The sequence below is a fragment of the Chaetodon trifascialis genome, chromosome 1 (genome assembly GCF_039877785.1).
Source record: "Chaetodon trifascialis isolate fChaTrf1 chromosome 1, fChaTrf1.hap1, whole genome shotgun sequence".
Taxonomy (NCBI): Eukaryota; Metazoa; Chordata; class Actinopteri; order Chaetodontiformes; family Chaetodontidae; genus Chaetodon; species Chaetodon trifascialis.
In genome coordinates, this window is record NC_092056.1 from 26,805,584 (window position 1) to 26,830,410 (window position 24,827).

Here is a 24,827-nt window from a genome sequence, read left to right on the forward strand (position 1 = left end):
GACAACAAGAACTGGAAGGGTACCATGGGGACAGAAAGGCTTGGGGAAATGAACAAGAATGGAACTCTATTTGCAGACTTCTGCACTACCAGTGAACCGGTAATTGGAGGGAGCTTATTCCCACACGCAAAGCCTGGATGGATGTCTCCTGATCTGACCACAGAGAAGCAGATTTACTGTATAACCACAGCCAGAAAATGGAGGAAGCTACCTCCTTGATATGAGGGTAAAAAGGGGAACAGGCATCGACTCTGACCACCACCTGCTGATAGTGGAGTTGAAACTAAAGCTAGCTGCTAAGACAAGGGCATGCAGTAGGGCACAGAGAGGGTTCAACATCAGAAAGCTAAGGGATTTCTAGCATTGGCAGGAGCAGGAGATATTGAAGAAGATCGGAGAAACTGCAAGAAGGTCTTCATGTGTAGAAACATGGCAATAGAGGAAACAAATTCCATAGAGGAAAGAAGAGACTGCAGGGAGCCCAACACTGCAAAGAAAGAACAACTGATGCAAGAATAGCAACAAAAGAGCAGGATGGTAAAGAAAAAGACAGGAAGGGATAAGAGAAGACATTTAATGAGCTAGTATGTGAGGCAGAAGTGGCAATTAGATAGCAAACATGAGAGAACTTTACAATCATCAGACAACTAGCAGGAAAGAACAAGACCAGTAGCCAACCAGCGAAAGACAAGCAGGGCAAACTCCTCACCAAGGAATTCCAACAGCTGGACTGCTGGAGGCGACACTTCAAAGATTTCCTGACATCACCCAGAAGTAAGTAAGAGGTCAGCATGGAATCACCTGAAATCCTAAAGGGCAGCTGTGGGAGGATCTCAAAAGATGAAATCACAAGAGCCATCAAAAAGCTGAAAGTCGGCAAAGCACTGGAAGTTGACAGCATTGCCCTGATGTTCTTGAAGCTGACACAAAAGCAGTCAATGAGGTTCTGTGGCACCTCCTAAACAGGCTTTGGGAGACGGAAGTTAAACACACTGGAAGACAGGCTTAACAGTCACCATTCTTCTAGGAGGAAACCTCAGAGAATGCAACAAGTGCAGGGGCATAATGGTACTGTCCATCTCCAGCAAAGTTTTCTGTCGGCTCATTTTACATGGGATACGGTCGGCCATGGGACAGGAACAAAAGAAAGAGCAAGCTGGATTCAGGATGGATAAATCATGCACAGAGCATATTGCCATACTTTGAAACACAGTGAAACAGTGTATAGAAAAGCAAACCACCTTCATGTTAATTTTGTGGATACTGAAAAACCCTTTGACTGCCTGGACAGGGTGACACTGTGGAAACTCCCACAAATTCAATAAAGAACACGGCCCAAGATTTCAGTGGCCATATCATCTACAGGCACGAGCTGTCAGACACCTTTGCCATCAAAACAGGAGTATAGCAAGGTTGTCTCCTCTCTTCTTTCATTTTCCTGGTTGCCACTGACGGGATCATGCAGAGAACAACTGAAAATTAACGCACTGGAATCGAGTGGACCTCGTTTGCCGGTTTAAGGACTTGGACATTGCAGGTGACCTCACAGTACCCTCTGAAAACCACACACACATGCAGCAGAAGACAGATGGACTGCATGATAGCAGTGAGCAGCTTGGACTGGAGATAAATACAGGAAAAACGCAGACCAGTCAAAACTTACATTGGAATGATAACAGGGTAGTAGGGGATCTTTTCATGGCCAGTATGAGCAGGAGGAACACATTATGGGCATGTGAAAACTGTTTAAAGACACTTGAAAACATGTGAACCTTTCCTTTATTGTTGTAGCTACAGTAGGCCTTTTAAGCCTTCAGAGAGTTAGTGGTTAATACTCAAAGGATAAAATCTCAACAGGGCAAAATTTCACAATAACCTTCAATTCCATCGTTCATAAAAGCTGAGACAGGGACAAACTTCATTGGCTGTACATTACAATGAGGTTTGATGGCACTCAGGGTAACAGGAGTGAAGCATGTCATCATACTCTTCGCCGTTTGACAGTAGCTGAGCAAAAAAGAAAAAAAACCCAAAACCATCCAATATCATCTGGACTGGTGACATGAAGTCAATAATGCATTTAGATTTGTTACGTGAGATCAGTGCTAAACTGACGTTGGGGACAAAAATAAGCATCAATTTTTGAAGTATTTTTTGTCGTTCCCACAACACTTTGTCTAAATGCTGCAGTAGAGCAGCTCGTGTTTCTGCACGGGAAGGGCTGAACCCAATCTCAGCACATTAAAGAGACCTTTTGAGACGATTGGTCCCCTTTAAAGGACAGCCAATCCTTCACTGATGTTGACTAATATGCAGCACCCAAAAGATAGGCTGCAACACATTTAGTGCATTTTTTTATCCCGTCATTTCTGATTTGTCATACAGCCTTCATCTATCTTCAAGGATACTGGTGTCTCATCATATTGATTGATGTTGTGTTTTTCTTTTCTTTTTTGGGGCAACATATTTTTTAAGGAGCAGATGGATTGATGTGATGTTCTTTCCTTTGGATAACGGATCCGCCTGGTTGTGCTGCTGTTACAGCCTGGTCTAATTGACTATCCAGGGGATAATGCCAAATTGTCATCCTGAGGCCTGAATCATCATTAAGCAGCAGAGCATTGATTTGTGTCCATCTGAAGGTTTTGATGACACAGTGGTGTGTCTATATCTGAAACCAGGTGGAAAGCTACATTGAGGCATGGTGTAGTTTTACTGGCTTGTAAAGTCAGCTAATTAAGTCTGGTCTACATTCCCTGCATGGAAATGATGCCCCTTAGGTAAACACATTGATTACATTCTGCTTCATTACACGTTTTCCCCTACTACCTCTTCAATACCGTTCCTTTCCTGTCTGAGGTATATCCAGATGGATATATTTAATATCTATCACCCCAGCTAATCTTACACTGCACAGAAGTTCACAGGAGTTGTGTAAAAGCCCTGTTAGCTTGTTAGGCAGGACGACACGTCTTTGCCCCTGTGCTTCTGGCCTCTACCTGACTTTGTTATTAGAAGAGCAAATACCAGAGGCGGCAGCGCAAACACACAGAAATGCCAAATGTCAATCAGCTTGCTCGCCCTGACCTTACTGCATGCCCCGCTCCATGAGAGGTGGCAGAAGATGAGATATGAGGGAGGATGTTTAGCGACCGATATACAGGACTCACCCTCAATCTTAATTCCCTGGATGGTGCAGGAGGTTACACCACATTAGCCCGTCAGTCCAGATGTGTGTCTTTCAATTATTAAGGCCAGCTGAGAATTCCAAGTTCAATCAAATTTGTTGTCAGTCTGAAGGCAGTGCTGCAGTGTGGCCACAGTGGAGGTGCGTTTGTCCACAGTAACGTGCTGCAGCACAGCTTCAGACAAACACTGTTTGACTGGTTACATTAGAACTGGCAAAGTTTTGATCCATTTTTTAGAAATTGTTCTGTGCAGGTCAATAAAGTGCAGTATACAAATAAATAAATAAAGATCACACAGTCTGTACCAATGAGAGAGCATCAGCATGATGGATTTTATCTAACTATCTTATCAAAGGAGATATTTGCACATCCAGCTATCTGAGATACAGATGCATTGGCATCTCATCACTCATCACTAAAATCAGTATTAGTACGTGATATACTGCCCATGTGGTTAAATATGCAAAAGATGCAACATCAGAATCTCCTACAGAGCACACCACAGAACACAGGAGCTCCATTGATGAAGAGGATGTAACTAATCCATCAACTAATTCATCATTGTTTTTTCTAGGCATAACAGTGATTAAGCTCAGCTGAGCTCAGCTCGACTCTAGAGGAATGGATGGAGGATTTCTCAATTAAGTTCTTAAAACTGTGCTTTACATGAAGTTCTTACATTTTTCCAAATCCCTTATTTATGTGCTTTTATAATGTATCTCATTGCTGAGTTCTCTTTTATCTTTCCTTTTATATCTTTTAGACACTTTTAATGAGTACATACTATAGAACTTTGTAAAGTGCTGTCATTGTATGGCACACTTACACCTCCTCTATGCCTGCTCGTGTGCCTCCCCCATGCACCCCCTGCCTCTCTACCAGTTTTTGTATGAGCTGATACCAAATCCATCTATGTGTGAATATTCCTCATATTCCCATGTATATAACTGATTTATTTATATATATATATATTTTTCAGTTTATGTTTTCATTAATTTTGGGTGATGTGTACATTTGCGCAGTGGGAGGGTTTTTTTTGTGTGTGTGTGTGTGTGTGTGTGTGTGTGTGTGTGTGTGTGTGTGGGTGGGGGGGGGGGGGGGTGCAGGGTTTTCTGCTTAGACAATAGGAGGTGACTCACAGTTGGACATCTTCCATAACAAAGACGGGCATGAGACTCTCCTGGTTGAATCATTGGAAGAAAAAATTAAGAATTGTGTGAGAAAATTCTCACTTCTTCATAGAAAGCCATAAGCCTATGTAGCTAAAAGGCAAAGAGACAAGTCAACTGTGAATTGCGTTTAACATTTGAGTGTGAAACATCCGAACACTGACCTTAAAATACTGTTGTGTGCATTACTAACAGGAACAGAAGCCATTGCTTTGTAGAGACCTGATAATTCATTCAGTAATGTAAATGTATTCACTTTTGGTTTCTGAGTCAATATTATGTGCAGCACGTTTTTTACTCTGAATTATGACTGTTCCATAGCAGCAGTGGCACGGGGGCTCATGGGTATTGTATAAAACAAAGTTGAAGTAGTTAGAACAACTGGCCTAAAGATAAACCTATAGTATCATTAAATCATTACAAGGTTCCTGCATTTCTATATCAAGGAACATTGAGGATAACACTCAAAGAACAATTTTAACAGGTAGTCAAATTGGCAGAAACACACGTGGAGCCAGTGGACCCTCCCACCTTGCATCTGTGAACCAGCATCTGGGGAAGCAGTGAACCAGGCAGAAACTGATCACTTTATACTGACAGCCACTGCAGTTGTGAAATTTTAATTTTGCTTTCTTCTTCTCACTCTCTTGTTTAAACCCTCACATAGCTCCACACAGCCTTCACCCCTCATACGGATCTCCTCCCATCCATCCACCTGAGCCTGCTAGGTGCATGCAGACACTCAGTTCAGGCACCAGCCATGTTTTTTTTATTATTTTTTTTTAATGCAGCATCAGTTCATATGATGCTGATGCTGACGCCCACGTATCCCAAAAAGAGGGCAATTAGAGTGCCTCTGTGTGTGTACCCATGCACACTGCCATCCGGCGTGCAGGCACACACACGTACAGGCGCACATTAAGTGCACACACTCGCATGGCAGATGGCTTGGAGAAGATGCCAGCAACTTACTGCACTGCTCAGCCTGGCAGACAGCATTACCACAGTGATTGTACATTAAAAAAAGGGAAACAATCCAAAGAACAAAGAAGAAAGTACATGCGAGAATTATTGTTAAATAATATTTGTGTGTAAGTATCCTTGACCATGTTACAGCAGGGTACGTTCTGCTGTGATGTGACTGAACAACAGAACCAGGAGGAGGTGAAACACAAAACATATGAGAAAATGCATCGACTCCCTGGAGGACATATTTAAGGCAGTAAGGAACAGCAGATCTGCCACGCTGAGAGGACAGAAGCAGGCAATTACAGCTGAACGTTCTTCCAGGTTGTGGCCCAAGAGAGAGAGAGAGAGAGAGAGAGAGAGAGAGAGAGAGAGAGAGAGAGAGAGAGAGAGAGAGAGAGACAGAGAGAGAGAGAGAGAGAGAGAGAGAGAGAGAGAGAGACAGAGAAAGAGAGAGAGAGTGTGTTTGTGTGTCTCAGTGGGAGGCTAGAGGACTACAGGACAGGGACAGTGAGACCCATCTGCTGCTGGTTCTGACCAATCTGCTCTCTCTCTTACACACACACACACACACACACACGCTCACTCTTAGGCAGTAAATCACCAGGAAGAGGCCAACGTTAACTACACCACTGCATGTGTGTGTCTGCGTGTGTGTGTCCTGACCTTCTCTTGCCAGTGGAGGATGCCAATAATGACGAGGATGAAGACACACACTCCGATCAGCGCGATGGCCGTCAGCAACACGCTGTTGCTAGGAGTCAGGTACAACTTAGCGCTCCAGCTAAAGGGAGAGAGAAGGACAGAAAGACAGAGAGAGAAGGACAGAGAAACAGAGAGACAGAGAGAGAGTGGAAAAAAATCAAGATCTACCATACGCTCTTTTATGTTTCATCATTGATTTATTTGACAGAAAAACAATGTAATTACCAAATGGTACACATTAGCAGAGACTGTGTTCCAATTAAGTTAAAATAAACAAATGAAGATCTCTTTCACTTTCTTGTCACAGCTGAGCAGAATGAAGCACTGCTCTGCTTCTGCTTTCCAAGAACTTTTATGTATTTCCAGCAATCCGACAACTTTGATATATCAAAGTTATCATCTCACAATCTGTTAGCTTTGTCTGTATGTGAGGAGAATACCACGGCACCTGGCCTCTCTGGTCAGATCTCATGTTACCCACGGTGTGCGTGTCGGTGTTTGTGTCTGTGTCTGTGTCTGTGTCTGTGTCTGTGCTGGCACGTCTGGCAAGCCTGGCGAGTACACAAGTGTTATGTGGGTATGTGGAGGAGGGTGCGTGTGTGTGTGTGTGTGTGTGTGTGTGTGTGTGTGTGTGTGTGTGTGTGTGTGTGTGTGTGCGTGCTGCATAGCCATCTGGAGCACCTCCTGGGGCTGAAGCTACATGTGAACAACGTCGTGGTAACATGAGAATGCATGCTGTGAAGCGACAGTGAGTGTGTGTGTGTGCTGGGAGTGTGTCACACTTTTAAGTATCAAGATGAGGTAACATTAACTTGAAGATGTCGTTCAGTGGCATCAGATGGGGCAATTAAATGCGTTGAATGGTAACCATAGCAACAAGCGTCAATGGGTCTCCCAGCAAATTACACTGCTACTAACAAGGAAAATGGACAATTATGATGCATTAATACTGTATTACATCAACAAGCACTGTGTTTATGTACCTGCGGGGCTGATTGTGTGGGTAGGGGATGACGATGAGCTGAGAGTTAGGAATGATGGCCGTCCACTCCTGCTTCCTAATGTCCTGCAGAGACACAGAAAACACATGAACTGGATATGCACATACATGTTAGCAAATGCAATCACATGCAGACGTCCTTGGAGAGACAGACACACACTCAGAATATGTATGTTATGTCCTCTGGGGCAGAATAATGGGGTCCCATGGTTTTCCTTAGCTGCTGTGGAGTGTCTATTTTAAGCTGTGCATTTAAGAAACAGACAACCTGCAACTAGAAATAAATTACCCTCGACTGTGGGGAGCAGCCCTGATTTCCTAGCCTGCATGTGTGTGTGTGTGTGTGTGTGTGTGTGTGTGTGTGTGTGTGTGGTTGTGTGTCTCTGTGTGAATATGGGTGTGTATTTGTATGTGTGATTCAGTATTTCCATGGCTGCGTGTGTGAGAGTTCAGTTATCAGTCTCTGCTGTGGTACATATAGAGCGTCAGTGTTAGCGCATGCACACTCAGAAGAATACTGAGGGACATGTCATCTAGCTGCTTGTGTGACTTGAACATCATGTAAAATCTTGTCTGAAGGAACAGATTATGATTAGCAAAAAAAACAATACAATAACAAGCTCATGCAACCAGGTTGTACATGAGGTCTGAGGCAGAAAACAGCAGAGCCATGCTTAACCATATTCTGGCAAAAGGTGCTTGCTGTGCCACCTCCTGTTGGATTTATTTTAACTAAATGAAGCCCACTCTCCTGGACAATGAATGTACATTCATGCACAAGGTGCAGTCAGACAAGTTTTCTTGTCTTCCACTCTGTTCATCTGTCTGTTGATGTAATACTGTTTTATTGTCTAATAAAATTGATGTAATAAACACAGTGATGACAGCGGAGACGTGGATCATGCTGGAGAAACACTTTAAGAAGTTCCTCTGCATATACAGTTATCTTCCACACTCTCACTTTAAAGGCCCTGCACACCCACTGTTGACCCAAACAGGTGTTTTCACTTATGTCATCTGACTACACGTTGTGGGCTTGCACAGCCTGCACTTGATTGACAGCTCCCTCAGCCTCCAGCTATTTTCTTGTTGCACCTGTAAGAATGGGACCATCAAAACTGTACAGTGCTTTGGATTAAAGCTCTGCATACATGTAGTCCATTTACCATTTACAATATTAGTCCACTCAACTTCCAGCTGATTTAGCTCTCTTTATTCAGAGTAACATCTAAACATCTCTGTGGGTGCGTAGGGCCCTTAAATTACACCCTCCACCCAGAACATGTTTACGTGCACCTGCTCAACCAGTAAGTAATGGTTTTCACATGTCCTTTGGGCTTCTGGTTTGTGTCCTTTGTTTACATCGCGTTCCTCTTTTTTCTGTCCACTCATTGTTGAAAATTGTGAGAGGATTAAGCTGGACAGGCAGTGATGGTGAAGACGCAGTTAAATTGTGGAGTTTAAAAACATTTGTGTGTGACAGCAGTTTGAGTATGTTGCTGCCTTCAGGTTCAACACCCCGTGCTGACATCTGACATTAGACTGACGCAGACTGTATTTAACCTCTGCATGCAACAGCGCTTTGATTTGGAAAAGCCCAGCATCATCATCAGTTTCTATTGGCTTTCTTTTTCACCTTTTTCTGAGTCTAATTTCGCCTTGTGTCTTGATGTAGCCCCTGCTCGGGCATCCAAGTTCCAGACTCGGGCTTAGTAGGGGTTAACATTTCAGAGACATCATATTAATGATTTAAAAGCTGTAATCATGCTTGTGGCTGCGAGGAATTAACATTTCCAGTTTCTACATTTGGCAGAATCTGGGAGTGCCACCACTCTTTAATCGTGGCTCTCTGCTTCCTCATCAATTGAGAGGAACCACATCTCGCAGCTATTTTGAATAAGCGTGCAACAACGGCATTGCTTTTACATAACAAGCACATTCTCGCCGCCAGCCATTGTCGCTTAGCTCTTGGAAAGCGCTGCCGTCGGTGCGGGAACTGGCGGGGGAGCAGAGCTGAGACGAGTCAGCCTCCACTACTGCTGCCTGGGAGCAGATCCGATCTGGCTGTTTGGAAGAGAAAAGTGTTCCCAAGTCTTCAGAGAGAAAGAGAGATACTCTGGTTCAAAGCCAGGGAAACTGGCACACTATGAGAGAGTGAGGGAGACAGATACAGAGATGGAGGGTGAGGGAGACAGAGAGGGAGCGAGAGTGACAAGTAGGGGACTGATTAGTGAAGCAAACCACTTTGAGCAGCAAAGGGAATCCCCTGGGTGGAGGATAAGTGAACAGGAGGAGAGAGACTCAAAAGAAAAAGATGGGGAGGGGGTGAATAAAAGAGAGGAATGATTGGACAGAAGATGGAAGATATCCAAGTAGATTTTACAAAACCTCTCCTGTGAAACAGCAGGCAGAAACTCGTTGTGGAGGAGAAAATTGTAAAGGCCACAGCAGGGGAGACAGCAAGGGAGAGGAAGCAGGATAGATGTGAAAACTGAGAGAAGAAGGAAATAAAAATGAGAGCGAGATAAAGAGAGTTGACAAACAGAAAGATCCAGACCTGCCGACTATGCACAGTGGTGTAGCGGTCAGGATTCTAAACCTTCTCCTCCTCATTACAGATAGATTTAATGGAGCTACTGCACTCCTTAGTATCTCTGGTTTAAAAAAAAAAAACAAACAAAAAAAACCTTCTGGATATAATGGGCCACATCTTCAGGCATTCATTAATTCACTTTGTAGAAGAAATGGGTGAGGAGGAGGAAGAATGGGGGGAAAAAAGATGACATTGGTTTGCATTGGAAAAGGAGTGTGCAGAGAGGGGACAACAAAGCAGCTTGTTTGAGATGAGTGTTCTTGGTGCACTACATCATCTGAGCCGTGGACTGACCCATCTACAATTCTAATCAGCTGCTTGACGAAGATCTTGGTACCACACGGGAGGAGGGAAAAAAAAAGGGGCCCCATCGTGCATAATATCCAATGTGACAAGTGCAATGTGCAAGAGAGAAAACTGAGATGGAGAGGAATGTGGAGATAGTGAGAGAGCTGAACTGAACAGCGCTGACATTTTTAGTAGGGTAAAAACAGAAAACCTGACCAGATACTTATAATATTAATATAACAATGTTTTTATATGACAGGTGGCACACGTGGTCATACATACATCCTCTACTCTCAGGGTTGTTACACAGAGATGTGCTTGAAGCTCAAAGTAGAGACATGGGGAGGTGACGTTTGTGTTCTAGTACATTATAAGCAGGATGAGTAATATATCTGCCATACACCAACTGTGTGTTAGATATTTCAACGCTCTACGTCTCTTCTCTTTAATGATGAGATAGGCAAAGAAAACATCAAATTTATCCTGTCAAAACAACTTTTTCTCATTATAAGTGCTGCACAGTGTGCTTCTTCAAAAGCAACTGCTATCAAAACACAGAGAGCGCTTCATGTCCTCACTGAGCACGATTTTCTTTTGGAGGTCTTATTGTGAGATTTCAAATAAATGAAACTGAAAATCTGCGACAAAAAGCAATTACAACTTGTTTCAGAGAATTCACAGGGTCTGCAAACCAAAGGCTTCCAGCAGAAAACTGGAGAGACCGAAGAGCTGATTAGCACTGTGCAGGTCTTCCTTACCTTTTGTTAAACTAATACATCTTGATCAATCATTTTACAAACAACTAAAGAAGAAAAAAAAAAACAACAGTTTTTGGACACCAGGTTTCTCTTGCAAACACCTGATGATTGATATAAAAAACAGTTATCGTGTATTTTATTGTAACTGCTGCTTGAATAAAAAAAAAAAAACGCCCAACCATTAAACACTTTCACAAGATTAGGGAAAGACTGCTGTTTGCTCAGTATTTCTAATTTGATAAGAAAAAGAGTGGAGAGAAATCCCTCTACTGAATCTCCACAAAAATACCCTTCAAACAAGTCTCACAGCCCTCAGACAGCATGCGTCACCTCTGCTTATGACTTTTAAAGTGTTTGAATTGCATTTACCACAAATTAGTCTGCGATTTGATCCTTTTCTTGGAGAGTTTTCTGGTTCTTCACATTATGGTCTTAAGACTATTTATGTTTGCTTTTTTCCCCTCGACTTACTGCAGAGACATTAAATGTCTCAGCCGCGCTTGCCATGCACTGTTATATTCAGGACAGGTTAGAATACTCAGAAAGGACTTCATTAGACATGTGAGTGGAATTATGCATGTTCTAAGATACTTTTTATGAAACCATTACATTGATGCAATTTGTGCCCAGGTGGTTGAAGAGGTTTTTACATCTTCGTTTGTTCAGCACACATCCTATCTCTTCTCTGTGAGACCAAAAAGTCTGTGGCTCTTCCTACAGGAGTGCCGTGCTGTGTCCAGATAACATCACCCTCTCATTTTTCCTCACCGTCTCTCCAGGCTGCCGGGGGATGCCAACAAAAAGGTGGTCCAGGAAGTTGGCGCTGCGTCCGAGGCCCAGCACAGTGTAGGGAAGCTGGAGGGAGAGGTGAGCCGACTGGCTCAGCTGACCGGCTGCAGAAAAGGAGGGAAAGGAAACATGGTTTTTAATGTCATGAAAAAGACACATAACCACATCGGGATAAGTAGATGAAGACGCAATTCGGCCTATTGCTATTGGATGGATTGCCATGAAATACTGTACAGACAGTTGGTTCCCTGAGGATGACTCCGACTGACTTCGGTCAATTCTCTTATAAAGCCACCATGAAGTTGACATTATTGGTTTTTAATGAAACATATCAAACTACAGGACTTTTCCTCCAAGTCCACCAGCAAGTCCAAACTTTCATCTATCTAATGAAATATCTACATCTACAATATGGACTTGGTAACTAACGCCATTCTGAATATGGTTAACACTGCTAAAATGCTAAACTAAGATGGTGAGCACACTAAACGTTAAACCTGCCACAAATAAGCATGTCAGCATTGTCACTATGAACATGTTAGCATGCAAGTTTAAGCATGTAGCTCATAGCACCACTGTGACTGACTACAGCCTCAAAGAGCCACGAGCATGGCTGAAGACTGCTAGTCTTGTTTTGGAACTATTAGATAATACCTTTATTTTTGTATTGCACGTTGGCACACGGAGGAGTGTTTCAACATTTTTGAAGACACATTGGTTTGTGTGAGGTCAGCATTTTCTTCTAGTGCTGGATGAGTGGTGCCAATATTTTCCATGCTTTTTGCTCTTTTTTTGTTGTCACCGCACTGAGAAAAACTGCTCTGTCACAGCCTCCTGTGAATCATTAGGTCAGTCTGCAGGGACTTGAGACAAATGAAATAACCCCCCCCCCCCCCCCACACACAAAAACGGAACTTAATTATCCATAATTTAGATATAACATAATGAGTACTGTATAAACATTATTTGTAACCCTCAGCCCTGCTTGTGTCTGACCTTAGTCACTCTCATATTTGGCCTTGCTTATTTGCACATGTAGATTTTCTTAGAACTGATGTAACTGTCAGCTGTGTATGTAAACATAAGCCCTATTTGCTTTAGTGATACTGGAGCTGCAAGCGCCAAACCTTCCCAAAGGAATAATTTAAGTTTAGTGTAATTAATGAGCTCTAACCTGACCCATCCTGACCATGACTGCCGGTGACAAGACTAAAATGCATAAGTAAACATACTGTAATGTGGGGGATGAGGAAGAAACACACAACAGGAGTGATTGAGCCAGTGGGACTGCAGTGTGATACCTTGTGTTCTGACATGAAGAAGCATCATAAAAGATACAAATCAGAGTGAGACACCTGAGGCCAGTCCAACACCTCTCCCTGTCTCCTCACACAACCTCCCTCCTCATCCCCCCCTCCTCACTTACTATTCTCATCCAACCCTTAGTCTCTTGTTTCCTCCTCTCTGCTCTCTCTCTTCTTCTGCGATGCATCACTCCGATTTGGCCTTACTCATTTCGCTTCCCCTTCTTCTCCTCCTTCCTGCTTGTCTCCCCTCTCTCTCCCCTTCAGCTGCTGTATCTCGCCCACGCCACCCAACTCTGCCAAGTGCAGCCGACATAAATCAACCTCTACGTGGTAAACAAAGAGAGGGAAGGAGAGAGAGAGAGAGAGAGAGAGAGAGAGAGAGAGAGAGAGAGAGAGAAAGAGATATGGGGGGGTGGAAGAAGAGAAAGCCTCGAGGCAGCCAGTGATCAGAACTAATGTGGATGGACTGCGTATTGCAGGCCGAGAGGAGCACAACAGCTTTGTTTCTCTATATAGTTTTTTTTAAATCTATGCCTAACCTCAGTTCACTTAACAAAAAAAAAAAAAAAAAAGATTTGTCCAGATCATTTTTGACCACCTCAGATGAACCTGGATCAGGCCAATCCAGCTAACTGCAGCTCAAGATTTCTCTTCTTTAATACCCTTTCACATTGCACAAATAAAGCTGGTAAAAATGAATCAGCAAGTGAGTAAAAGTGAGTAATTAACTTTGGTAAAAGCAGCGGTGGGTACTGTATGTAATCCACGCCGTCCATGATGCTGTATTATAACATGCTTTGGCTCCAGTTGGTCTGAAAGCTGAAAGGACCCATTGAATGTTGCCACCTTCTATCAAGAAAGGTTTTCATCTTTTTAGTGCTGGGTTCTGGTGTTGTGAAGAAGCAGTATAATTGACTTAATCGCACATAGCAGATAGGTGAGAGGCAGGGAGACAGAAATATTGGCTGTTTCCAGGAAGAGCTGGGCACAGTTTCATGGACATTGACTTGTTCAGGATAATACAAAGCCCTGGCTTCTAACAGGCACTGAAGATGAATCCTGGTGTGTCTGACATTTACTGAGAGGTGTGTGTGTGTGTGTGTGTGTGAGTGAGAGAGAGAGAGAGAGAGTAGGAGAAGTGTCCCGGTGTCCCGTTCCGTAAAGTGAAAAGCTGTGTTATGCTGGACGGGATTTTATTCATGATTTTTAATCATAATCTATCTGAAATCTGAACCGCTGAAACAGAAGGAAGACGAGAGGAGGGAGCGATGTAAAATGAGACTGACTATTCCCGCCACTTTTAGCCATGCTAGCAGCGTGGTGCTAGAGATGCAATGTGAGTCATTCGGATGGCCGGCCTACCACTTTGGTCCAGACAGAAATATCTCAACAACTAATGGATGGATTGCAAAGAAACACATTCATGGTGCCCAGAGTATGAATACTAATGACTTTGATGCCACCAGCAGGTCAAAGTTTTCACCAAATCCAGTGAATTATCTCTAAATCCAACACAAAAAACTGCTTTGGTCACAAAGAGACAAAAGTAACTCCCTGATCAGTGTAAGCTGCGCTTTGTATTAAGTGCTAACTGGCAAATGTTTGAATGCTAACATAGTAAACTAAGATAGCAAACTGTATAAATATAATTAAATATTAAATATCTGCATGTTAGCTTTGCCTTGGTGAGCCTGTTGACTGCTGATGTTGTGCTGAAGTACAGTACCAGCACGTCCAGCATGGCTGTAGATTCTTAAGTCTTGTTCTAAGGTGACTTGCAGCCCGATAAGGAAAACAAAATGTACAAGAAGTGTGTGTATTCTAATATGCTGCATGAAAACACACACATCCAACTGCTGTGAATCTGCAGGAGATGACAAGAGTCATATCCTAGCCATTGCCATGCGTAGCCTGACAGAGTAATTTCATTACAGAGGAACAAAAACACACCGGGAGCTGCCAAACCTCCACACAACTGAACCTAGAACAAAACTGTGGGGGTCAAAACTTTTAATGGTGCTTTATTAAACTCCAACTGCATGTTTTTTTGCACAAGAAGACCTTAAAGGACTTTTCATAGAACAAGCCTATATAAACCCTACTCATCATTGATCACAAGTCACTTAAGTTAATAACATAAATAAGAAATTAGGTACATGCAAAGAAGGCATGAAGGGACACAATGTAAGACACTGAACCAAGTCACTCTGGGGTCCATGCCAGAACAGCTAAGCATGCAACAGGCACTGAGGAAAATGAGAAATAATTAGTGTTTTGTGAGGTCAGGATGACCTTTGAACACCAATTTCTAATCAATTCATCCTTGAATCCAAGAGGATGTTTGTGCCGCATGTAATAATATTCTCTGTGGGCACACCTGAGACTCAGTAACCTTGACCTTTGAACACCAGAATCTAATAATTTTATCCCTGAGTCCAACTCAATGTTTGTACCAAATGTGAAGAAATTCCCCTCAAAGCATTCCTGAGATATCATTGGAATGAGAATGGGACGGAGAGACAACCCGAAAACATAATGCCTCCAGCCATGGCTGTCGTCGGACTGGAAGCATAAAAATAAATCAAGTGGACAGTAATATGGACGGCCACCCCAACACAGAAAGACATGTAAGACAAAAGGGAACATGATGCGGTGAGAAACTGGCTGATGTCCAGAGGAATTAGGGCAGCCCTGCATGCTGGTGTAAAGCTCTGCATTAAAACTACAATGAAACAACAAAAAGACAAGCCGTCTTGACAGCTCTGCTGTCTGTACACTCACAGAGACATGTGGGGGAAAGAAGAGTCCTCAGTGTGGGGTGGGGGTGTTAGGGCAACACAGCTACTGGATTTGACCGACTAAACCTACTCGCCAATAACCACCAGCTACTCGATGAGTGCTCCAGGTTTATAGAGTTAGTTTTGCTGCTTATGCTGAGCAAGTCTGCAACAGCACCAGTCACCTGCAAATACCCCAGATCTCATTCACCTGCTCCTGTTGGTGTTATGTAACCATGAAGTGGCCTTTATGTCAAAGCTATTTCTTCTTGTTGATATCCACCAATCAAGTGCAAGACTAACCAGCACTGCCTGTCCTACAGAGGAAAGAGCAGGGGTGTTCCAGAGCGTTCCTTTGAGATGGATGCAGCAGGGGAGGCTGTTTTAAACCTTGCCACTAACCACTCAGTGCTTCACCCAACCCTGAACCCTGTCCATCGGCCTGGACACAACAGGATTTTTGAGGGGATTGGACCTTTAAGCCAGTCTTGGTTTGATGTTTTTGACAGACTGCTGCTACCTGTCAGGTGGATGGCTTGAACTTGGCCACTCAGCGGGGTGGAGTGGGTCTGACTGTGTGTGTGTGTGTCTGATGGAGGATCAAGCAGGGTTATGCTGCAGGCAGGGAGCCTGGCTTAGCGTCTGCTGAGTGCTGCGTCTGTGTGTGAGTGTGTGTACACTGGCTAAGAAATGTGGCCACAGCCAGAGCAAAGCCATTTCACAACATGGAGAAGCTGGCAAAGGGTATTATACAGAGCGGTGTATTTGAGTCTCTGTGGTTTGTGAGGATGTGTGTTGCTCATGTTGTGGGGACATAAATCTGTTTACACAGTCACATTGTGGGGACTCAACTTCCTTATAGGGACAAAACACAAGTCCCCATATCCTAAATCATTACAGGGTGAGGACTTGCTTTAAGGTCTGGGTAAGGTTAGGTTTAGGCTTAGGTAAGTACTGGTTCTGGTTCTGGTCAAGGTAAGTCTCCATGAAAGGAATGTAAGTCAAAGTAATGCCCTCTGAAGTGATGGGAACACAACTGCGTGTGTGTGTGTGTGTGTGTGTGTGTGTGTGTGTGTGTGTGTGTCAGAGCGTATGGAGATCTTGGCAGGGAATTCCGTCCTGTACACATGACTGACAGGCTGCAATCCATCTCTTAGAGGACAAAGCGGATTCACAAAAGCACAAGCAGCTGTGTGTGTGTGTGTGTGTGTGTGTGTGTGTGTGTGTGTACATCTGCATGCACTTGTCATTTTTTTAGTTCTAAATACACACACATATGCGGGCACAATATGCAACACATTCAACAAGTAAGTGTTCCAAAATTGAGCTAATATGAGAAGGGAACGCACACACGCACACGAAAGTAAGATGTCTCAAGGTTATAGCCCAATTTGTGCTGAGAGAAGTGGGACAAAATTCAAATAAACCAGACAGAATGAAGTAGAATAAACCGTTCTTCTTCATCTGAGCATTCCATTTATTTCTATTAAATCCTAAAACTGAATTGTGCACTGATGTACACAGTCTGGGCTTGACAGAGCTTTAAAGCATCTTAGTTACCCATTCAGAATTGGGATGGGTGGAATAGTGTTCCGGTTCAGGGTGTACCCTGCCTCTCGCCCCTTGACAGCTGGGATAGGCTCTAGCCCCCCCGCAACCCCAAAAAGGGATACTCGGGTATAGACAATGGATGGATGGATGGAATACACAACAGATTTTGAAAAGACATAGTTCAATATATAAAGATACATACAAATATAAATACTGTTAATCATAATGCCAGAGAAAACAATCTATAACTGAAATAAGAAGTTAAAAATCGTAGTAACTGCATACCTACCAAGGCAGCTGAAACAGGTGAAACTGTTTTCTCATCTCAAAGGAAAAACATTTCTAGTGTCTTATTTTCTAAAATAGAATTATGACATTAAAATTCAAGACTGATTAAAAATGGTTTTTGCTCATTTAAGTTTTTGCTAAACCGACTCCTGCCCATTATGAGATGATGAGCTTCCTACCTGCTGGCAGTAGTGACAGTGTTTGCTACAGGTCTGCTGGTGCTGACTGAACCTCTGCAAAAAGGACTGAACAGCCTCATGTGCACACAATTCACTGTGGTAACAATCCCAGCGTATAGGTGTTTAACGTCACTTGACAGCCCGCAATCGGATGCAAAGACTTCCTAGAACTAATACTACAGCAGGTCAGAGAAAAGATTTCAAACTTTTGGAAATGAAATTTCAGCCTCTTTGACATATTACAAGACTTACTTTTGAGGGAACTGAATTAAACGCATTTTCTAGACCTTCATACACTGAGACCACAGATAAGAAATTACAAGACAATAATAACACAAAAACAAGATTTCTTCAAGGTCTGAAGGGAGTCTGGATATCTTCATTAGCCTCGGCTCCACGTTACTGTATCAATGTTCATGATGTGCAAAGTGCCTACTACATCACACACAGGCAAAAGCCTCATGGTTAATGGACTGCATTTATAAAGCACTTTACTACCTAAACGGACAAAAAGCGCTTCGCAATGCCTCTCATTCATGCATTCACTTTCATATTCACACAACAATGGCAGTGGAACTGTCATGCAAGGTGTTGGCCTGCCCATCAGGAGCAACTCAGGGTTCAGTGTCTTACTCAAGGACAGTCTGACACATGGACAGGAGAAGACAGGGATTGCACCATCGACCCTGGGATTAAAGGATGACCTGCTGTACCTCCTGAGCCAAACAGCCGCTGATGTATACGTACAGCCTAACACTGTAGAGATTAGGCTGCGTGTACTTCATAAGTGGTGAATTTCAGTTTCTTTTCTCCACTCGCTTAACAAATCCTTCTTCGAGGAGACACATCTAAAGATTGCATTTTGATACCACAACAAACTGGGAGGCCGCAAAGGTTTCATCAGCTGCAGAGCTGCAATTTGCAAAAGTAATCTAAGACTATTCTTTGTACTGTTCTGTATACTTGGCAGGGAGAGATTGAGATTTTGTTCATTTTTGCAAAGCCATTTGTCAATGAACAGAAGGTCTGTGTCATCATCATGTGACAGAGCAAACTGCATTTTTATTGGGAGCTGAATATTTCTGTCAAGTGTGTTGTCTTGGATGAACACGCTCCACAGGACTGTACAAAGACATGCACTCACACAGTTATGCATTCTACAAATACCCTTGAATGCTAGGACTCCTCTGCTTTGATCTCAAATTGTTGCTGACATGCTCATGCTCGTCACAGCTGACATCGAGGGCTGAAACTAATTCAGAATACAGCAAATGCACATGAGACGATTTCAGGATTTGTTATACGTCCGTTTAACCTACAGTGCTCTGTGGTGCATGTGTTTCCCATGCTTGGTGAAATGATTTTGACTGTCCTGACATTTTTCTCTGAGCAGGAGGCCAGATATGATGAGGATTTTGGGATACAAACTCTCCCCTTGATACTGAAGCAGACAATCTTTACCTCCTCATGGGGAAGGCAAATTGGAAGAAAGAAATGTGAGAAACATTAGAGAAAAAAAGACAGACAGGGAGAGGACACAGATGCCTCTGAGGGAGCTACAACATAATGTGTTTGTGTGTGTGTGTGTGTGTGTGTGTGTGTGTGTGTGTGTGTGTGTGTGTGTGTGTGTTTGTGTGTGTGTATGTGTGTGTGTGTGTGTGTGTGTGTCCATCTGCTGCGGTCTTATGACACTTATCCTCATGAAAAACCTCGTCCTGTCTGGAGGCTTTACCACCTCTTGGCAGACATGAAGAGTGACAATGAGACGTCGAGCATCAGTGTGAAACTGAGCAAAGTGCGTGTTTGGGCACAGAAGGAAAAATGGATTTTGAGACAAAAAAAAAGATAACAAATCAAGAATAAATGAGGAATCTAAACAGAAAACATCTAAAATCCAACAAACTGAAAGTGACAACATGATACCTGCAGATCCTACTGCATTCTATAGGACAACCATCTAAGCTAACGACCACATCAATTCATCCAGAAAGGAAACACGTCCATAGATATGATCGACCTGCAGTCCAGACACACACACACACACACTCTCACTCCTCAGGGCTTCAAAACTGAAAGGAAAAAATGTTTTCAAATAAATTCCTAGCGGCTGTCGCTATAGAAACCATTTGCTCCCCTGATGGCGATAAAAGGAGCAAATTGCAGAGATGGAGGGTGGAGCCATGAGGGATAGAAGTGCACACACGCGTGCACGCACACACTCACACACACAGCTTGCCTCGCCTTGAGAGCCCCCTTCAGTGCCCATACAATGGTGTTAAGATCTGGACATTGATTTGTGAGAAAAGTGTGCGTATAGGTGTATGTGAGGCTGTGTGTGTGTGTGTGTGTGTGTGTGTGTGTGTGTGTGTGTGTGTGTGTGTGTGGTGATACACAGAAGGCCCTGGAGGGCTTTATAGTTGTTCTGTACTTATCATTATCCAGCTTTGCACTGCCTCTCAAACACTACTGAAGCATGTTGACACCTGTGCCCAGACCACGACAGAGATGACACCGTGTGTGTGTGTGTGTGTGTCTGTGTGAATGAGTGAGTAAGTGAGTAAGTGAGAGAGAAAGCGAAGAAACCTAAAGACAGCTGTCATCACCCTAGTTTGTCCTGACTAAAAATGAAATAGCAGGTTCACTATAAATTAAGCTCCTTCATATTTTCTGTCCTTGGTCCATGAATTGTCTATTCAATGATGTCATGCTTCACTTTTACTTTTAAACAGCGCGCTGTAAGTGTGTGTTCTTGAGTTCTATTGGAGAGCATTTAGAGTAGGGATCGACCAATTATCGGCCTGGCCGATAATATCGGCCGATATTCGACATTTTTTCGATAATCGGCGTCGGCCGTTTTTTCCACCGATAACCGTTAAAATTAATTAATGTATTTTAAAACGCGCTCCTTTGGCTCTGATGCAGCTCTCCGCCCAAAGTCACCACTCTTGGCTGTGTAACAATGTCCCGCCCACAGCCCTCACTGATTGGCTACATGGCACGAGTGAGTCAGTGACAGCCAATCGACACTGAAGCCTCTACATGCAGCGCCACAGACAAGGAGAAGCAGACGACTGCTCCGGTGATCCAGCGGAGATAAGGCGACAGAGTCAGTCGAAGTTGCAATAAAAACCCTCTATGATGAAGTTTTAAAAATACCACAACCTTATAATTAATTTCAGTGATAACATGCAAGCCCAGAGTTGAAATTTCACCGACCTACTTGTCTAATCACATCAAGCATACAACTTTGCAAGATAAATAGTGTCACGCACAGAAAAAAAAAAAAAGACATACTTAACAATAATAAAAAAAAAGTCATAACGACATACTGGTAGGTAGACTATAGCAAGTGTAAGGGAGCTGAATTCCGCTGTTTGGCCCTGGAGTTGAAACTGTTCACAACCAACAAGGCGTATTTCATGATGACCCAGCGTTATAACTGCCGCAGCCGCTTTATACCTAATAATATAGGCCCTTTCGGTTAACCTTAATACGTGGGAATAATAAATCTCCTAACGTGTCTCAGCCCATGGGGCGGCTCCTGGTTTATCAATAAACAACACCGGAGGTGATTCTAGCCTATGAGTTTAGCAGTACTACACGCTAACGTGTCCTTGTTTGTTTACAGTCGCCTCTCCCTCAGCACTCGTGCTCTCACGACACTATGATGCTGCAACTTAACTACTGGTGTGAAATGAGGGTCTTTTTGCCTGTCACTCGTAAAGTCCAGGGATATGAGTCAGGCACAGAGCAGACGTCGAGGAGATTATTCTCAGTGTGTTTTATTTTCAATCAATAAATTTACCGTCGCGTCTACAACTCACGTGTGTAATGAAACGCTTTTCTGAGCTCGAAGATATGAAAACTGTAGTGCTGGCATGTCTCCTGCTACTGAATTGAGAGTACTAACTCAGACCCAAATTTCAGAGCAGTTCAGTTCAGTTTATTTTGTTGATGTTTTAAAACTTCAGGGAGGGCTATTTTATTTATTTATATATTTATTCATTCATTCATTCATTCATTCATTCATTCATTCATTCATTCATTCGAGTGAGTTTTAAGAAATGCTGCTGGAAGGCCCCTGCACTTTTTATTTTAAAAATAATTAAACTTAAAGCCATTTCAATTAAGATTTTGTGTTTGTATTATTTTACAAAAAGTTAAGGTCTTTTTTTTCAATGTACACAAAACAAACAAACAGTATACTGTATTCATTCTAATCCCAGGTGTGTTACTCTAAATTTTGACACCAAAATTTTCATTTTTGCTGCAAATGAATATCGGTTCTAAATATCGGCTATTGGTTTCTTTTGATTATTAATCTGTATCGGTATCGGCCCTGAAAAATCCATATCGGTCAATCTCTAATTTAGAGGATAATGAGCTGTGCACTTGCTCATGTAAGACCTCGTCTTTGAGTGTTTGCTGAGAATAGAAACATCTATAAATACTTCTATTCTGACAAACCTTGAAGAAAAGACTCAACCAAATGGAACCAGTAGCACTAAGCAACAAAGCAAAGTGGCTTTTCACTGGGATGAGTTTCAGTGCAATGTATTTGGAACGACACCTGGGTACTGCAAGACTGGCAGGAGTGGAAACTTGGCAGTAAACAAAAAAACATGATTGTCTTAGCCAGTGCTAGGAGACTGTCAAACTTCCCTGGCGTGGTGAAAAGGTGGCTTCATGAAGTCAAGCTTATCAGAGGAGATTTTTGACTGCTTTTAGGAAAGCCTCTCATTTCCTCCATTACAACAGAAAAGAGCTGCCTTTGCTTGTATCTGCCCTGCTGTTACAAATATCTACACTGTGTATAAACAAGACTAAGAGTCTGCAGCAGGCAATCGACACTGCGAGGCTGTGCATTAGCACAGCGGCGTCTTCAGTCGATGCTAACGCTAGCATGGCAAAATACAATCACAATGCTAACGTCGCTATTTATCAAGTTTTATGTTTACTGTGTTCGCTACCTTAGTTGAGCATGTTAGCATGCTTACATTTGCTGATTAGCTTTAAACACAAAGTACAGCTGAGGCTGCCATTATTTCTGCATAAATAGTATAAAGCACAGCATGCAAACAAGCGTAGAGCAAAATAACACAGTACACTACATTCCATGGCAGTCCATCCAATAGCAGATGAGATATTTCAGTCTGGACCAAAATGGTGGACTGGCAGACAGACATTGGTACCCACACTGCTAGTGTGGCTATAAACATGGTCAAACTGATGATGGCAGCTTCTTTCAAAACTCCTCCTCTGACAAAGAAACTGAGGGTGAATCAAAGTGTTACGTTACATCATAACATTAAGACACATAAAAGCATTTCATTCATTTAAACCCAAGGATGCTTGCAGACTGATGAATCAACAGCCAGGCAGACAACAACAGTGACAAATTAAAAGTTAAACAGTCTCTTGACAATTTAAGGTGTCTATAAACTGGCTGCAGAGAAGAGAGATTACAGGGTGAGAAGAGAAAGAGAAGAGACAGATGCAAGTGAGAGGAGGGCTGGAGGGGAGATGTGGAGGAGAAAAAAGATGGGGGAAAAGGGACAGAGGAGGGAGGTGAAGGAGTGAGAAACAGGGAAGAGGGGAAAGCATGCTAAGGCTGATCAATAGTAATTCTCCATATCTTTGTGGAGGGTTATCTCTCCTGTCGGTTTTTTCCTTCCACTCCAATATTTTTTTCTCATCTCCCCTCCCTCTGTTCTGATCTCTCTGTGCTCTTCTCCTCCCATCTCCTATCATTCTCTTTTGTTCCACCCTCATTTTCTCTCTTTCCTTTTCTCTCTGCAACTCAGTGCTTTCAGCTCTGTCCTCTGAACCCTCTCATTTTCTCCCCTTCCAAACCTTTTCATTTCTCTCCTCCACCTACTCTCCTATCTCACTTCCATATCATGATTCTCCCGGTGTGTTGCAAGCCTATCTTCCAAATACTGTGTAATAAAGTGGTTTGAGAACAGACTAACACTCACTGTTGACCTGATGAGGTCTCTGAAAATAGGGGTGCACTGTGGCCATAGATCAGTATGACGTCAAGCACAATGGGTTGGATGTTATGACACTGCCTGAGGCATCAGCATGATGAAGCAAAAAGCAGCACGAATGGCTTCAAGTGAAGGTGCAAGTCAACAACAATCAGCAAACACGCAACTTTCCATTTCAATTTGCATCACTGTTGTTTTGGATCTTCTAAATGTCTAAAAGCTTAAGATATGGTCAATATGTGTGTGGATGTGTTGCTTCAGGTGAACATGTGTACTTAAAAGGTTGTGCATTGACAATGCGTATGTACACCGTGTGTGTGTGTGTGTGTGTGTGTGTGTGTGTGTGTGTGTGTGTGTGTGAGAGAGAGAGAGAGAGAGAGAGAGAGAGAGAGAGAGAGAGAGAGAGAGAGAGAGAGAGAGAGAGAGAGAGAGAGAGAGAGAGAGAGAGAGAGAGAGAGAGAGAGAGAGAGAGAGCGGGCTATTGCTAATCCCCTGAACTCATTAGCCTAATTGGACAGTCTGCAGAGAGCTCCACATTGATCTGGGCATGTTATAATTCTCCTCCCTATGAGTACTCACTCTTTTTTCTGTCTGTCTCCCTCTGTCCTCCCTCTTCCTGTCTCTTCCTTCTCTAATGTCCCATCTCTTTTTCTTTCTCCTCTCTTCCCTCTCTGTGCAGAATAATCTTTGGCACCATAGACACACCTGTCTGGCCACAGCTAACTACCCCAGAGTTGTGACCATTCTTTCTTTATGCCTGTTACCGTTACATTATTCATTCTATTTCAATTCGTGGCTTGGCGGCACCAAGAGCCAAATTTGTTGCGTTCAAAGAAGCTAATGTAATGACAGGCTATTGGCAATGACAAGGGCTGGATTTCCATCTAAATATATTATAGAAGTGAAATGGAAATTCTCAGTGTATCTCACGGCACAACAACGAACACATTTGTAATACTTTGAAAAGCTGTTTGTAAAATACTGTCCTCCACACCTTGCCTGAAAAGGTGTGCATACTGCTGATTTATGATTCTAAGGCCATGAGCCAGTAATTTAGATCAAGAAATACATTTGTTTGTCTTCAGGTAACTACACTCGAAGGCAGGTTTATTGGGGTGCCAGCAGCTGATGTAAATCATAACCACAGACACACAGACCCAATGCAATTTGCAAGTCTAGAACACTGATTGTCAAATGAATTCAGAACATATATTAGCTTGCAAACCCCACACAATGAGCCCAACAAAAATCTGCAATTCATAGTTCACCTGTTGTACAG

The 24,827-nt window shown here is 42.9% G+C and overlaps 1 protein-coding gene across 1 annotated transcript in view; it reads right to left on the reverse strand.

Moving 5' to 3' along the window:
* itfg1 (integrin alpha FG-GAP repeat containing 1) overlaps positions 1 to 24,827 on the reverse strand; it is a 149,705-nt gene that overhangs the window by 3,994 nt on the left and 120,884 nt on the right. The window contains exons 15-17 of the mRNA XM_070969101.1: positions 11,436 to 11,560; positions 7,012 to 7,094; positions 5,990 to 6,107 (exon numbers count right to left, since the gene is read on the reverse strand). Of these exons, the coding sequence (XP_070825202.1) occupies positions 5,990 to 6,107; positions 7,012 to 7,094; positions 11,436 to 11,560 (326 nt within the window). The remainder of the gene's footprint in view (positions 1 to 5,989; positions 6,108 to 7,011; positions 7,095 to 11,435; positions 11,561 to 24,827) is intronic.